Genomic DNA, 17,646 nt, shown 5'->3' with positions numbered 1-17,646 from the left:
GTACCAAGATAATAAAATTGGTTTTAAAAAATTAATTTTAGGAACATTTTTCTAGAGGTTACAATTTTTGTAATGATATTAAGTGAAAAACTGTGAAATATATATTTTATTTGGGCCAGTGAGTTAATCATAAAAATCTGTACATGCTATCAGGGAGAATCATATGCATCTTTCTAAATATTTTTATTGCTTTGAATTTATAGTACCTTCTCAAAAAGCATTGTGAAAGGAGCAAAGCGTGCTGGGAAGATGACAATTGGACGTCAGTATTTATTAAAGAAGAAGACAGGCACAATAGTGGAAGAACGAGGGAATCGCCCAGGCTGGAATGAAGATGATGATATCTCTGGTAATAGTAAAACATTTTTTGCCATGTTGCTTAAGTCTATCCTGCTATGCTTCCATTCCAATATATTGAGTAAGAAATGTCTTCAAGAAGAAATTGCAGAGTCTTCCTAGCCAGTAAAGAGAGAGGTTTCAAATCTGTACATTTAGTGAGTGTTTTCTTTTATGATGACAAAGCAAAAGAGGAAGTTAGCTTCATTCAGTGGTAAAGCAAAATACTAGATTATTATTTTTAAATTATCAAACAGTTTTCTTATAGTATCTTTTTTATCATTTATACATCATAATAGTGTAGATGGCACAGCACAGAAACATGCTGTAGCTTCCATTTATCTTTAAACATCATGACATCTGCAATTAGTCTATGATGAGAAAGCAGTAGTCAGTCAGATTCAAGAAAGAGCAAATACTGTGTGGGACTTCGCTGATGTGGAAGGGACAGATAATTTCTGAAAGCAGAAGAAGTCATTACTACTGAAAATAATATTTTTCCAAATTTTGGTTGAAAGGATTTGGGGTCAGAAGATAGAAAATTATTTGGGCACTTTGTATAGTTCATGTGATGGTGTGGAGTTTGACTTTCTTCCAAATACTTCTTTTCCTACCATGTGCTGCTGTCAGTATATCCTTATCTGGACCAGTGCTAATTTATAATAAACCACTAGAGGGAACCAGATTCTCCTGTACATAAACAGGTATTGTTTTGTCATACCATTCTTCTTTTTTTAAAAAAGAGTAGGCATTTCAGATAACAGTGTTTATCAAACACTAATAATTTCTTCAAAACACCAAACAAAACAAATTTTCCCTTTGAATGTTTTGTCAGTGAGCAAGGCAACTTATGTGACTTATGAGCGGATATATAAAAGTTGTGTGAAGCAGGAGTATGTTACTGCACTGTCTCTGTTCTCTCCGAAATGGAAGAAAGCCATTCCAGGAAAGCTAAGAAATACTGGTTCTCTTCTTTCATTCCAGAGAAGTGGTGGAAAAGAGGCAAAAAGAAAGGATTGCAAAATAAAGAATGTCTTACACTGCTGAAAAATTACATTCTTTATTGAATTTCCAGCATCTTCCTGAAGTCCTGAGTTAATATGCATTCTGATGCAGCAGATTCTTTGGGTCAGAAGCAATTCTACAGGCTGTACCTTGTGTGATTTTTATGTGATTTTGTGTCCTTCACTCAGAGACACCAAGCGCAGTCATACCTGTATATTCATACTTCTCTTGACAATGAAGAAATTTTACAAGTTGTTGCATTGCTGATATACAAAATAACTACATTCTTCCGTGAGCAAAGGTGATATATAAATGTTAGTGATAGACACTTTTTAACTCCCCTAACAAAACCACAAAAATACCAATTGTGAGGCTTTCTACCTGCTGCTTTGCAGATGTTTTGACTGGGAAAGCGTAAGGTGATCAAAGTCTGCCTGCTTGCCTTTCTCTCCACACTGTGCTGACACCTCAGGTATAGTCAGCTGACAACAGCAGTAACTGCTTCAGGCAGAGTACAAATAGCCATAGGAAATCTAGTATGTAATCAGTTTGTTTTATGTTGACTGCAGTGAATGGCTTTTTGTTTGCAAGTCTCAAAACCTGAAGCATGGGAAACTATGCAGCTGATACCAACAGTGAAGCAAACACAAACTATCTGTAGTAGGTGATGCATTGCCTTGAAAAAGAAATATTAAAGATAGGGTTGGAAGGAACTACCTTCCATCATCTACTCCCATCTCTCTGCCACAAGGCAAGATCAGCATACTTAATCTGTTCCTCATAGATGTTTACCTAACTTTTTCTTAGAGGTTTCAAAGATGAAGTTTCCACAACTCTAGGTGACTTGTACTAATGCTTTAGCCGTCCTTAATGCTGGAGAAAAACAGGCATATTTCTGATATTCAGGCCTAAACATTTCCTTGCCACAATTTAAAGCCTTTACTTGTTCTGCCACCAGATATATGTAGGAGAGGTGATTCCCTTCGTTCTCATTGCAGTGTTTTTATGGACTATTGTAATATTTGTCTGCTCTGTTCTTTTCTGGATATTAAATATCCGCAGTTCTTTCTGTTCTTTGTTTATTAGTCTTGATAGGCTTCTGATAGTTTTAATTGCTCTTTTCTCAGTCCTCTTCAGCTGGTCCATGTATAACTTGCAATATGATTTCCGAAACTGGGCACAGTACTCTGGTTATTAGTTATTGCTAATGAAGACCTAATTTCCCTCCAATTCCTCCCCATATTATTATTTTCAGATCTTTGAATCTCATCACTACTAAATTCTGTTCCCTACTGGTGATCATACAGGTGTATTCCATAAAATAGGAGACTGTAAAAACCCACTTTTACAGTCATATCTCAGGAACAGTAAAATAGAGGGATTATTCCTCCTCTTTTAAAAATGAAATTTTAAAAAATCCCTTTTAGACTGGAGACAGTAAAATATCTTCATCTCCCTCTTCAGGTTGAGGACCCTGGCTCTTATAATCTCTAGCTTTTCATGCACTGGAAAATGTTTTGCAAATTGTGATCACCAGTATACCTGCTTTCATGAGAGAAAAATGCATTTAAAAAAAAATATTTCAAAAAATGCACCCTCATCTTACCTGAGTCAGTTACAGTTTTCCATTCAAAACTGTTAAATACCAAGCTTCTGTATACCCCAAATTTATTTCTAAAACTCATTTGTTTCTCATTAGTGCACTTTATACTTGTAAATGTTTTGTAACTTCTTTCCTACCATGACAAATATGAAAACACAGGAAAAAGTGTGGATATCTACAGCATTAAACTTTTTATTATTTAGGTTGGAGAATTGTTGGCTTTGTTTGATGAGCTGCAGGGGCAATACAATTATTCATTTAGCTTTTATACTAAAATGCACACAGAAAAATATATATGGGTTCTACTCCTGTAAATTCTGAATGTTGTCTACTGACAGTAAATTTGAATTGTATCATAATTTTAATTTTTAATATATTTTTAGTTTCTAATTTTATGTCCTGTTTAAATCCTTCTGTACTTCTTAGTGCCTCTTCCTGAAGAAATACTTCCCCTCATACACACATATTTCAGTGCTAGAGGTGGTAGCAAGTAACTGATACATGCCTTGAACAGTAAATCTGCTTTCAAAGGTATTTGGAAATACTTGAAAGTGTCAGTAACGGGCAGGTGGCAGGTTTTGTACAAAGACCTTGCTTGACTTGAATTTCAGTGTAATTTGAACTTGTGACATGGTTTTTATCTCTCATGGTTAAAGGTTTTTCTGCTTTGGAAAGTGCAACTGATGTGCATGGCTGAAGAAAGCTGCTGTTTGACATTGAAACTGAGGCATTAAGAAATAATCTGTTGTGAAATTATGATACAGAAATATTTTTCTATTTGAACTAAGCCTTAAAAAGATTGTTACATCCTTTGAGGAAAGTTTTTAAAAATTGTGAGGTCCAGATAATCTTGGATGATTAATGAATTTATGTGCACACTTTTCATTTTTCTGTCTTGTGTACATCTTTGTATAGCAGTTGTGAGTTTAACAGGTTTTCATAAAGTGGTGAAAGAAAGATTATCTGCCTTTGGTTAAGTTCAAGTTCATACGAGATAACTTTCCAGGATTTTAGCAAGAGAGTTGTCAGCCATGTCAGTCACAAGTGCAGTAGGTAACTGTCATATATTTAGATTTCCTGACAAAAATCTTATTTTATTCCTTAGAATTTCTGTAAACTTTGGTTTGTATGTATTAGTTCTTGTTAGTCATCAGTGACAGTAAGACAAACTAATATTTTGTTCAGAAGATAATAGCATCATTCAGAAAAAAATAGTGTTCTGTGTAACTGCTGCCCTCCCCAATAGCAAATTCTTAAAGGTTTTTAACTCTAGTTTCAGATGACAGCGAGCTGCACACAAGTGGTACCCTAAAAGCATCAGAAAAATCAACAATGGAGCAATTAGTAGAAAGAGCCTGTTTCAGAGACTATCAACGTTTGGGGCTAGGGACCATCAGTAGTAACTCCTCTCGCTCCAAAACGGAACACTTAAGAATAACTGCACTGAACAGGATGTATTCGCTCTGCAGGAGGTGAGTTACCAATTCCCTCGAGTAGTTGAAAATAAAGATGGCACAATACGCATACCACACGATGTGTCCATTTAGGCAACTTTCCCTGAGAAATTTTTGCCTACAGTAGGAGTGTTCAACCAGTGACCTTGAGGCTATTTATATTCCAGTGAGGGATTTGTCTCCTGGTGGCTGCCTGTGTATGGATGAGCTTGGGGCAGCTGCCGGCCCCAGGGGCAGGGGCCTTCAGAACTGCCCCAGCAGCTCTGCCAGGCAGCACCAGCCCTCCTTCCTAGGTTCTTCCTATGGCCCGTGGAAAGGGAGTGCCCCTGAGGCTTTCGGAGGGGACTAACCTGATACTTGGAGTTGCCTTTTGAAGGAGTTTCTCTCTCTGGGCTGTCTGCACTGATGACTAAATCATTAGGCTATTTTTCAGCTTTCTGACTTAGCCAATGATGTTAGCTCGTAGAACGCGCTCTCTTGATACGGTTTCTGTAACTTGCTGTGTTGGTACTGGAAATTATTTATTTGCATATAAAATCTATTCTGTTCCTAAATAAAAAAGCAAGCCTCAGAAACCATTGTACTTAACTATTTTCTTCAAATAAAAAAAGGTGGGTTTAAATTGAATTCATGAAGGTATCTGTGCTACTTCAGAAGTTTGTCATGGGCTGGAAGTCACGTGCTGTGTTTTAACACATGAATGTTACCAATTCCTTTTTTGTCGTGAAAGCCGATGTAGTTTACTACCACTACCCACAAAAATACTTTTTAATACAGACTAATAACTGGTTTTGTTCAATCACCATTGAGAATCTATACACTTTTGTTATGTTTTGAACGTTACACAGGCAACTCTTTCCTCCTCTAAAACCACCAGGTTTTAATAGTTTATAACATTTTTTTGAAAATATAATGGATATCTGAGTGGGTTACAGATCCCAGGATATAAATACTTATCTAGTGCCATATTAGTTTAGTTACTGTGTTTTAAGTAGACCACAAATATTACCTACTTCGACTTTGTATGAGGGCAAGCCAGTAACTGTCAAAGAACTGAATTCGCAGGAACAGTGTATATTGTAGAACAAAGTTCTTTAGTAAGCACTAACTTTTCCCTGCTCCTCATCTTAGTTTCTTCTTAACATGTGAAATTGACCCTTAATTGAATAGTTTCTGGAGGAATTAGAAAATAATTCATATTTCTTGAATCCTTATTTCGCTAACATGAACACCACTACCATCTTGTTGGATTTTCTATTTTTAAAGGTATTATATCAGTGAATTTCCTAATCTCTCAGTGTATTGTTGTGTTTTTAAAAGTACACAGAATTGCAGTTTCAAATACGCTGTTCCAAAGAATCTGACTGTAAAATTTAAATGTATTTTAACATAAAACAAAAACTATTATTTTAGTTGTGTTCCTTCAGCCAATCTAACATTCTTCCCTTTCAGTTCTCATATTTCATATACAATTGTCAAAACAAAACTACTGCATCATTTGCATACCTCAGACTTCTCTTTTCTGTCATGCGCAAAAATGTGGCTTCATTATAGTGACTGATAAGAGATGTACTAAGAAGAAAAATACTACCAAATGAAATACAGCTTAAATGGAAAGAGACCAGTAGTGATAGTATTACAGATTTTTCATAATTGAAGTTGTTTTTAAAATGCAGTTTTCTTTACAAATTAGTGTATTTGCTAGGATTGGACTAAAAGTGAGTTACTAAATAAAAAAGAATTCTAACAGTTGAGGTGTATTTTCGTTAAGATGAATATTCAGCTTGTCATGTTAAGAATTTTTTTTCATTGCTTAAACTTTTGAAATCAGTATTAGTTGCTAAATTTTTTTCACTTTTTGTCAATACAGTTATCCTGGGCTGCTGGTAGTACCTCAGTCTGTTCAGGACAGCAGTCTGCAGAGAGTTGCTCGCTGTTACCGTCACAATCGCCTACCAGTTGTCTGCTGGAAGAACACTAAAACCAGTACTCTTCTGCTTAGATCTGGAGGCTTTCATGGAAAAGGTGTTGTTGGCCTCTTCAAATCCCAAAACACGCATACGACAGGTGAGCTGGTGCAGCTAGGTCTTCTGTGTAAGGCATTTTATATAGAAATCCTTATTTTCTAGAGGAAATCAGTGATGTTCAATCCAAAGTCTCAGGATATGAATGGCTATCTGATATTATATTAGTTCAGTTTAATTACTGTATGTCAAGAAGCAGATTGCGAACGGTATCAAAGTGGTTAAAAAAAGGTCGATGTTTTTAACAGATATTATATATGTACCAAAAGGCTTCGGTAAAAGCTGGTATCTGCCAAACACAATGCAAACTGCCCCTGTTTCCCTTAAGTTACCTTTTTCCTTTGCACTAGTTCATGTAACAAGTGTATGCTGTCCCCTTTCATAGAGGATTATATAAAACATTACAGGGACTCTTTTCCATTGTATTTTCTCATGTTTTTCATTGTAATACTAGTTTAAATTTTATCTTTCTTTTATAAAGCATAGACCTGAAAGATTCTAGTTGGGAGTCTTTGCATTTTGTAAATCTCTTCCTTTGTGTTAAGCAAGTTTTCAAGGCATAGTTGAGATCAGTATGTTACATAAGAAGCACAGAACGTGTTTTTTAGAGAAATTATGAACAGAATTGCTGTATGAAACCAAACTGCATCTGCAACAGAATTGTTTTTCTAATGTCAGTCCACAAAGGATTAGTAACAGATGTTTGAATATGAGATGGAGAATGTACTCTGAAAGTTGCTTTGAAACATGAAAGCTGGTCCCTGAATTTCACTTCAGCCTTTCTGGGAATTTTTTTGCAGACCATTGTAGTTCTAAATGTGATATTCTACACCTGAGTTACCAAGTATTGGTCAGCTACCATTTCTGTATGTAATTGTATGTAATAACACTATCCAAGAGAACAGTTGTCTTGATACTGGCTGGATTATTGACTATATTATGACCTATTGTAAGATAAAGATGGAGCAACCTGCAACCATGCATACAGAGCACATATTAGCAGCAGAGGCAGTTGTACTGCATTATTAAGCAGTGCATTTCTTTCCTGGGACTTAAAAAATCGCTACCAGGATCTCCATCCCCATCCTTTGTTTAAGTCCATGCTGTTGTGATGGCCTTCATGTATGATACAGCACTTAAACAATCAGTCATTTTATAGAAATCTCTGTTCCTCTGTGCAGATAAGGGGTCCGTGCTTTGAGTCACCAGCCCCTTTATTAAGCACTGTGTGATGGGGTGATTGGTGGTGGGGTTGGAGGGCAAAGATTCCATCTATAATCTTTCACAAGGACATTATTGTCCTTGATGTTTAATTCAGGTATCTGCACAGTTCAGTAACAGACTTTCATATAAGTCAAGCTATTCTTCTCCTGAGTCTCTTTCTTTAAACACATACAATACTCTTCACAAAATAAAAACTTTAAAAATGCAAGTGGTAAGGACATTGTGCTTCATTTAGGCATTTCATTTCCTTTCATTTAACTAAACTGTTAAGACCTAAATTGACTTTTTTGTTGGCATTGCTTCAAGGACTAGAAGACCCAGAGACGATTTAAGTGGATTTCAGGATGTGTAAACTCTGCTTAAGAGTTGAAAAGAAAATAATGTTTTTCTTCGGGCCTTTTCTGCTTTGTCAGACAGAAACAGCATGAAGCTTCAGCGTGTGCATTTTCTAATTACTTCCTAATTGTACTTCCAACTCAGACACTAATTTTAACAGGGCTATCTTGAAATTTATTTTGCCACCTCCTGCTAATTAGGTTACTGTCTATTAGTGTCCAGCATAGAATCTGGTTGGATCATCACTGGAGAAAACTATTTATAAGTTACCATTGTGGTTCATCAAAATGTGCTCGATCAAATTGTCTCTCTTGATCCAAAGCCTGGCTCTTGTGGTTAAGATACCAAATCCTTGTTTAACCAGCTATGAAGTTTTTGTCCTGTAGTGAGTCCAGAGGTAGCTGCAATAAACCAGAACTCAAAAAATTTTGATTGGCATTTTAAAAGAATCTGACTGACTGAGACTGGACACTTTTTTGTCATTGTGGTACGGCCCAGGACCTGACCTTCATCTTTTTTCCTTCCTTTAAATCCTCGTACCTGGACACAAATGGGTGGAGTTTTTCTGGTTAAAATTAATTTTAAAAATTTTTCTTATTTTTGAGGATTTTTTCCTGAGTTCTGTGTTTTCTTATTGGATTATTAACTTTTTGAAGTCTTAGGATCATCTTAAGTGGACTGTCTGTTTTACTTCAGTACTTTCTCAGAGCATCATACCTTCTCATCTTGGTATTTTTTTTCCTCCACCTTCTTTTTTTTTAAACTGTGTTTGTTTTCCTTCTGGCTTTGTTTTCATCCAGTCTTTTGAAGCCACTTTTCTCTGAAATGGTCCTTCTCCATGTCTCCAGCAACTTCAGCAACATCAGTAATAATTGGAAAATGATTCTGTTTCTGAGATCTGTAGAGTAGTCATATGAAACTACATGCATGTAAAGGATTATACAGAGGTTTTCATAGACAGAATTGTGTTTCTCACAACAGTGCAGCCCCACCTCCTAAAAGTGACCTAAGCACGTGGGAAAACACTTCCTCAAGTTACGTCCTGGTGAAGGAGCCAGTGGGCTGTCACTAGGGAACAGGAACGGAGGCCCCTTAATGTGTGTTACCCAGATGTGCATGCACTGTCCATCCTCTTTCCTCTATTCCATTAAAAAGGGTCAGATTCTGGGAGTAGAGTACCTGAAGGACATGTAAGCTGTGTCCACTGAAGTCTCTAAATGCAGCAGAGTGCATGATCACTGGTGTCTCGGGTTATATGTATACTTGCAGTGACGGGGCAATGTATCTCTGGTTATAGGTAAGTAACCTTCCTTTACTGGATTGAGGAAGAGCTCATTGAGTACCGTTTTAACTTACTTTTGTTAAAGAAACACTTCTATCTGTTCCCCATGCATTTTTATAAAAGGCTGAAATTTGCTGACAAGTACCACAACCTTAGAAATGTTACCTTTCATTTGGAGAGTGAAGGGAAAACCACATCATCTCCATTCTGTTTGTATTGGTACTGGCTAATGATGTTTCCAGTAGTGACCATGAAGTAACAGGCTCTTTCAGAAGTTTACCTTTGTGGAGTGGAATGCAAAAGAACATTGCTGGGTGCTGCTCTGCAGCCAGGTGATGAACATCTGAGCATTCCTGTGTCATCAAAGGAGTGGCTTTTTGAACCTTTGATAGACAAACCATGACATTTTCAACGCTCTGGTTTACATAACAAACTGTTTATTTTGCTACTCTGTGTATTTATAAATGTATTTTAATGTATTCCATTATTCTTGTGACCCTAGCTCCTGCTTCTTTAGAATCTTCAAGCAGTATAGAACAGGAAAAATACCTACAAGCCTTGTTGAATGTGATATCCGTCCACTGCAAAATGAATGGCAGTAATACTCTCACTGTTAGGCCAACAATTGCTCTGTCTCCAGGTAAAACTGGTTTATATAGTGCTTTTCTATGGTTAGGTTGAAAAGTGAGTTTTCTCTGATTTGATGTTAGTTGAGTGTCCCATAAGAATTCTGTTGTTTCTTTATTGTTACACTTTCCAGAGAGCTTGTTCACTCTTAGTTTCAGTGAATGTGTTTTCTGTATGTAAAGAATGTTTCTAATCTTTCCCAAAATATTTTCCAGTATTCTTAATCTGACAGTAAATGATTATCCATCTGTGAATCATAGTTTTTGATGACATTCACTTGGTTATGGTGGCTAATCTTGAGGCATTAGTAATTTATTCCAATTCTGGAACAAATACAGTAGAGATCTCCAGAATTTCAAGATGGCAAAGCTCTCCAGGTTTTGTGTGGTTTGTTTTGTTTTTATCAAATGCATCAATGACATTATATAACAGAATTAAAAGCAAAGAAGTACTTTAAAGTATTTGATAAAAAATTAAGCATATTGAAAACTGTATGTTGAATAAGAGACTGTCAAATTGAAGACAGTGCAAAATGCTACTCTTAGATAGTGAGAACAAGCTCAGATTCCATATGAACAGGTACACTATTTAGCTGCAGCAGCAATGGAATGTGTGTTCATGTGTGTTGCGTACTCATAGTGAGCTTTTAATGTAATTTCCAAATAGAGCTTTACTTGCAGTGAAAACTTTCACAATACACTATTTAGTTACACATGTGTGGAACCATGAAGAAAATTAATTGGGTTTATTGCAGTTATAATGTGATGGAACGTGGTAAGGTTTATGTGAAGGTAATCTCAGTGTCTTAGAGGAGTATGTGACTTGAAATTGTGTCTGTCTTGTCTTATTCAGTTGGTGGTAATTAGCCTAATAGAGCCAAACAGTAGCTTTTCTTGTAAAATAACACCATTCCCAAAGTGTGTATGCTTTGCTTCATTTGTTGTAAAATCTGTTGATTGCTTAGCTGTTATCTAACATCTCTGTCCTGCTGCCAGTGTATACATAAATAAATCTGAAGTACAAAGTCAGCAGGAATTAGCTGTATTGTGTGAAAAAGTGCATTTTATCAGTTAAGTTAAATATTGGTTGGAGTAACGGTAGGTTTTTTAATCTTCTATTCTTTTTTTGGCTGACTTTAGGCACTGAAAGGAGGGCTTCAAGAATGTCTACTGTGTTTATGCAGGTAGTGCCAGGACATTTGGATGTAAATCTATCCAATAGCTTTGCTCGAGGAGGTCAGTAAGACTAGCTCAAAGTCTATTATTTAAAGTAATAAATGATAACAAAATAGTAGTGAAATTAAAATAATTACACTGCTTACCAATTCATTACTCTGTAAAGCAACAAAAGAAGTTACAATTTAGCCTCAGTCCGTAACATTAAGTCTTTTGTTTACCATTGAAATAAAGCTTGTTTCATGTTGGAAATTAGTGGAAAATTCAGCATTCAATTAGGAATTATGTTTCTACATACTTTGTGATTCTTCCATATTTTTGTCTGAAATGTATGGCCTGAAAATGCATATTTTGTATTCAGGTTCAATGCACTTTAGGCTCCAATTACAGATTGTTCCGGCGTTTGCCTGAAGATTAGCTGATATTTTATAAAGTTACAAATAATCTATGTGAATAATTTTACTCTAGTTAAAGGAGGGAGTTATGTGGCCAGGTTTAGTAAATAGGGAAATACAATGTGCTCTTTGGAAATAATTATTCAAAGAAGGGAGCATTTTATATTTCGTTTATTATCTTTTAGCCCTGAAGGCTTCTCTTACAATTATTTCTAAGCATCTAAAAGTTGCTTTTCTTCCTTTTTGATGCCTACTTTGACCTGCTGAGGTCTATTCCAACCGAAATTATTATACAGTAGAAAAACTGTAGCTTCATATGAGGAAGAATAAAACAGTTTTATAGAGAAAACCTTCCAGAAGGGGTGGATGGGTTTAGGGGAGTGAAGGAAGAAAGCAGGAGGGCAGGAGAAAGGGAAGAAGGGAAAATACTGAGAGCTGTATAGAGAAGTTATGGTGAGAATTGTAGCACAAGGGAAGGGAGGAAGGGGAATTGAACGGTGATCACCAAAAAATGGAAAATTCTGTGCATTTTCATTAATTGTGCTATATGCATATTTCATATCTAGAAGTTCTGTTCATGTTCTCTGCTCAGTCTCATTATTGTAGTACATAGAGATGAAAACACACAGTGATTTGAATTGGACGGGTAAAATGACTAGGGAACAGGACTTAATATTTTCAGGAATTGTTAGATAAATTGTTAGATAAATTGGTTGGGTTGTATTCCATCTCCTCGTGTTGGGACAAACGTGCCAACAGCAAAGTGGTGCTGAGGGCAGTGAGGGTGTTCCAGATAAGTAAGGGAAAGCTTGCTGGTTGGCTGTTTGGAAGTTGTCTTTTGAAGATAAAAGGATTACTGAAATAGCTATTGCTGGTTTCTGGGGTTAGAGTTTGTGATAAGTGCTATGGGATGAGTTGTTGCTGCTCGGTGAAGAAAAAAGGAGTCTCAAGGCAGTATTAGGTCACAGACGTGTTGTTTGGTTGGACGTTGAAGTCTCCTGGCTGAATTTCAGCAGTAATCAGGAAGAGGGCAGAGAAGTTATCTTGTGTCTTGCTGGATTGATGCCACACCTGCTCTATATATCTGAAAGGTGTAATAACAGCCCAGTATCTGCAGTCTATTCACAGTTCAGCAGGATACATGAGAACTTTGCTGAAACATGAGAATGTTTGACAAGTACAGTGGGAGCCCTAGTGAAGGTGAGAAGCTGACTGGGGAAGAGAGAACAGGGAAAGGGAGTATCTCCCTGTAGAAATGTAAACACTAGGGTTTTTTTAGATTAGCTAGCAGAGTTCTTTTAGAAGAAGCTCTAAAATATACAAACTATATAGAATCTCTAAAATTGCTCTCAAATTAATTCATTCACGTGATTCAGTTTTTCACTGCTTTTTCACAGCTAGTTATTTTTCACATGTGAAGTAGTGTCACAAGACTGTAGACAGGACCAAAATACAGGGTTTTGGTCAGCTGAATAAACAGACTTATGCAGGTCATCTGAAAATGATGGTTTCTCTCTCCTTCATATTCCTAATAACTCAAAAAGAAAAAGAAAAAGAAAACAACAATGGGGTGAGCTAGTTATTTTATCATAGCAAGCAGCTATGGATTATGCACTATGCTGTACTACAACAGCAGAATTTTTGTGAATTTGAATCTGAATCGCTCTTTCTTTCATTGTTTTTATTCTCACACATACCAGGGCTCAAAAGCCAGGTTCAGCTGTGATGCACCAATGGAAAACTACATTTTCTACTTTTTGTGCCAGACAGTGTGTTTTTAATGCACATCCTTTAAAAATTTAAGTTTAAAAATATTTGCCAATGCTTGAATAGTATTTCTCATTTTTACAAACCATCATTGTACTGAATACTCATCAGCTGGCTGGAATATTAGTGTCTGTGTCAGGTACTGGTTTTTACTTTATGGGGAACATTGTAACAAAGTATTTGCCTAAAGTCCAGTTAAGTTGTTTCTGATCTGAAATATTTGGTCAAATACTTACATTTCATAATATATTTCCATTTTTGGACATTTTCTTTGGCAGTTCCTTGGTGGATATCTTTCATAAGAATTGCAAGTTTTCCCTCAGGATACATACCTTTTTTTCTGATACTACTTTTTGAGTACGGTGTGGTTCTATGGAACTGCACTTCTTGGTATTGTGTAATTCAGTAGAATATAATGTTACCTTTTTATGATCTGCCGCTGTTGGAAAAATACTAGGATATTTTAAATTAATAAATACAGACTCAGCTCAGACATTTATTTTAAAAGCAGGAGACACTAACACTTAGGGTGTATGTTTTAACAGAATATTTGTATTAAAAAAAGTTGCTTGTGTTGATGTGCCTTTTGAGCCAAAAATGTACCCTCTGATAAGCATATAGGGCTCCCACTGAAAACGAAAATCTTTGCAAGGGGAATGAAATCTCTTTGATACATACTATATGTTTTCTAAATTATATACTTTTACACAGTCCTTTAAAAAATGTTTGTAGGTGTATAGAACTAACATTTTGCACTCTGATTTGATTTTGAAGTCCATCAAATTAAGTACCTAAAATAGACTAAAAAAGATTTTTTAAAAAGGTTGGGATTTTTAATTAAGCTAGCTTTCAGCTGATAGAAGCTTTCAATAAAGTATTCAGCAGAATGATTTAATCGTTACATTTCCCATGGTATTATAATTATGGAAAAACACGTGATGGCTGGGCTACATGTTTGAAACTATTGCAATGACAATGAAAATTACTCCTTTTTGATAAATGGGTACTTCATTCCCATTTTATATTGGTTTTCTGGCTTGATTGATGTTTTGTCTTGTGATGACTAAGATTTGTGCTGTCTGATAAATCATGTACTATAAAGAAATTCAATATATACTAGATCTTTGGAAATTAATAAGTAACCCTTTTCTTTTCTCCTGCAATGTGTCTCGCTGCAATGTGCATTCCATTCCTCCTCCTTCTGTCTTAACTGTTATCTACCAGTGCTTGGGTACAGAGATAAATGTTTCACTCATTCAAATTCCAAATCAGGAGCTAAGGGAAGAGGCCATCAAGGTACTGTATTCTGTGTCCTGAAAGCACATTCTTTTCTACCATCTCCATAACTACTACAATATCTTAGTACATGCTAAAGTGATACTGACAGAAAGCTTTGATTCTACATTAACAACATTTTGGGGTTTGAGTTCAGCGTTGTGGTTTGGTTTTGTTTCGAGGTTTTTTGGCCATTGAATGTAGTGATGTAGTGAAGGTGATTAGTCACATACTTGTTATTCTTTAATAATGTTATAATCTAATGCAGCATGGTATGTAGAAAATTGCAAGTGTGAAAATTTTAAACAGCAAAAAATTAAGTTTTGCAAAAGATAATTTAGTATTCCTACTGCTTTAGTAAGCTAGCTAAGAAATAGTGTTCCCTAGTCAATGAACTTTCTTCCCAAAATTATTGTTAATGTTAGTGAACAAAGAAAAGTTTATTTGTATCAGAATAGTCATAATAATACGGTTTATGTCAAATAATGAAAGCTAGATACTGCTAACAAAAAATAAGATAGTAGGCAAACTTAGAATAGAAATGTAATTGTGTATTTTAATCACTGTTACCCATTGCTGGTAAACGTGTTCCATCTGCATGTTATCTGTTACCGGTTTTGTTGCTTTTGATGTGCTGCAGGTGCTAATGATGGCGTGCATTTGTAAAGTGTTAGAAAGTGACATTGTATGTTTGTACATATCATATTTGGGGACAGTTGTCTCTGGTTTAGTTAGCATTTTTTCATTTCAAATGAATAAGAAATTATTTCTTACTATTAAATGCTTGCTGTGATTTCTGTGCTGAAGTCTTTATTTTATCTGTAGTAGTTTAGATGTGGAACAAAGGTTTATCCTAAACATACTACTTTACTGTATGTGGTATTTATATTATAGACCTGCCTGTCGTTGAAGTGGAAACTGTTTAGAACTGCTACCAATCTGTAAATTCCTAGCCAACCATTCTCAGTTACTCCTATTCGTTTGCTTACATCCGAGACTAGCAGCCAGACAGGCAGACAAGCTTTCCAGAAAAGTCCCTGCTGAGGATTACTGTACAGAATTATTCTTTTATAGAAACATAATTCTGCTTCTGAAAAATAGAATGAAATTATTTTGCTGGTTGAGCTATCTCAGTTGAATTTTACTGTTATCTGCAGCTTTTTTTTTTTTTTTTCTATGTGAGAAATGTTAACTATGCATATTACTGGATTTGGCTGAAGTGGTTGGAGGGGTTTTTTGGTACTGTAGTATCTAAATTTCTACTACTACAAGGCGTTTCTGGTGCCTCTTTGGATATCTTGCTTCACAGATTTATGGACAAAGCCTCTTCTGATAATCTGATTTATTGCATATTGGGTTAAAGAATTTCACACTGCCATTTGAATGCCAAATTTAGTATACTATAAGGGATTTGATTTTCAAGTAGTGCTATTTATGTTCAGAAAATCAAGTACCTTCCACATACCTCACATTGGACACACAAAAACAGCCTCACAGAGTTCTTGTTATGAATTAAGGCACAGGAAACAGAAAAGTATTTACTACATGTCTTCTGCTAAAGGCCTTAGCAACCTGGTTTAGCACTACTTTATGTTGAAATCACAAAACTTGCATAAGCATGATCAGATCGGAGCATGTCTGTGTGCTGAAGGAATTTCTTCCTCTGGAAATGACAGTATAGCTGCGTCAGCAAGGCGCAATACAGAAACCAGAAGTGCTGTTGCGAGGCAGAGGTGGTGAGGTTGGGGCAGTGCCGTTCAGCTCTGGCTGGGCTGCTCTCAGATGCACGTCTGGGGTTCCACATCGCGCTGCACAGTTCCAGGCTCACGTTGTTGCTGGCTTTGGGATCTGTGTACCATGCCTTGCTGCCAGAGTAATGTCAGATTAAAGCTGTAAGGCTGTGATCTTCTAGCATCCTTCGCTCTGCTCACACAACTATACTGTAGGCACCTCTGCTAGAATATAGTTGTGAAACACGGATTTAAAAACGAACTTCTTTACATTCATTTTCATTTCTAATTGTCCATTAGAGATGGACAATTACATACTAAAATTCACAGCGTTCTGCATTTTAATCATGGCATTTCAAGAGTAAATATGGAATACTTTATCCTGAAATGTAATATTTGAATTGAACATAGTTATATACATTTTTATTATATGGTTGATACTATTACATTGTGTAGGGTGAAAGGGAAACAAGAATGCTAGGTAACAGGGAATGTTAAGTGATACTATTTCTGATTTTGAAGGAAGTCATTATATTCTTACTAGATAGACTTCCAAAATAATATGCCTTTGACAAGGAAATACATCAAATTTTGACCCTAATTCTAAAAAGAACACCACCAGCAATTTAATTTCCATGCAGTCAGATGGATGTTAATTACTTGCAAATTGTGATTCATTTTATCATGATATCATAGAAACCATTTTCTCAACAATAGAGAGCACTGTGCAGTTTGATTAGTATCTTAGATTAAATGACAGTGTAGTAGGATGCTTTTAACAATTTTTGTTATGAAAATATTTTTGCAGTATGTGCTGTTATTTGTGTCCTATGAGGGATGCAAATGACATGTTTATGTACTTTACTTTCCAAATTATCTTTTAGCTCATGCCTTAATAAGTACAATCTCCAGTGCCTCTCACAAAGAGGTTTTAAAATATTTTTCATCTTTATGAAGGTGTATGGGCAAGTCTTCGTTCAAGCAACCGATTTATCAACACTCAGACTCCATTCATTGATGTTGGTGCACGACTTGCAGGGAAAGATAACGTCACTTCCTACAGCAGCAGCACTTTTCTGCAAAGTCAGCTTTTGAGACGGCAAGCAGCCCTCTATGTATTTGGAGAGAAATCTCAGTTACGGGTAATGGCATTTGTTTTATATATATTAACATAGTTTTTTATGTCACTTGAGTTTGATAACCCTAATGTTTTTACAAAACAATAAATAATATTCTAGATAAGGCAGATGGATAACTCTCCTGAAGGCATAAACTCTTATGAGAACTATTCCTGCACATGGAACAACAATGCCATAGAACTCAGTGGGGCTAGGATGGTGAAAAATCAAGCTCTGTGATTATACAGTACAACAAAGTTAACATAAATTAAAATATACTAAATTATCTTAAGGA

General features: G+C 35.8%; 1 protein-coding gene across 1 annotated transcript in view; it reads left to right on the top strand.

The window, feature by feature from the left end:
- Positions 1 to 17,646, top strand: part of SBF2 (SET binding factor 2) — a 198,857-nt gene that overhangs the window by 153,497 nt on the left and 27,714 nt on the right. The window contains exons 25-31 of the mRNA XM_026850676.1: positions 204 to 349; positions 4,218 to 4,416; positions 6,269 to 6,465; positions 9,767 to 9,904; positions 11,031 to 11,126; positions 14,453 to 14,524; positions 17,191 to 17,375. Coding sequence (XP_026706477.1) covers positions 204 to 349; positions 4,218 to 4,416; positions 6,269 to 6,465; positions 9,767 to 9,904; positions 11,031 to 11,126; positions 14,453 to 14,524; positions 17,191 to 17,375 — 1,033 coding nt within the window. The remainder of the gene's footprint in view (positions 1 to 203; positions 350 to 4,217; positions 4,417 to 6,268; positions 6,466 to 9,766; positions 9,905 to 11,030; positions 11,127 to 14,452; positions 14,525 to 17,190; positions 17,376 to 17,646) is intronic.

This window comes from Athene cunicularia (assembly GCF_003259725.1).
Source record: "Athene cunicularia isolate RWA chromosome 5 unlocalized genomic scaffold, athCun1 chr5_part3, whole genome shotgun sequence".
In the NCBI taxonomy this organism is placed as follows: Eukaryota; Metazoa; Chordata; class Aves; order Strigiformes; family Strigidae; genus Athene; species Athene cunicularia.
The sequence above is the reverse complement of the archived record's forward strand: the minus strand, read 5'-3'. Positions and strand labels throughout refer to the sequence as shown.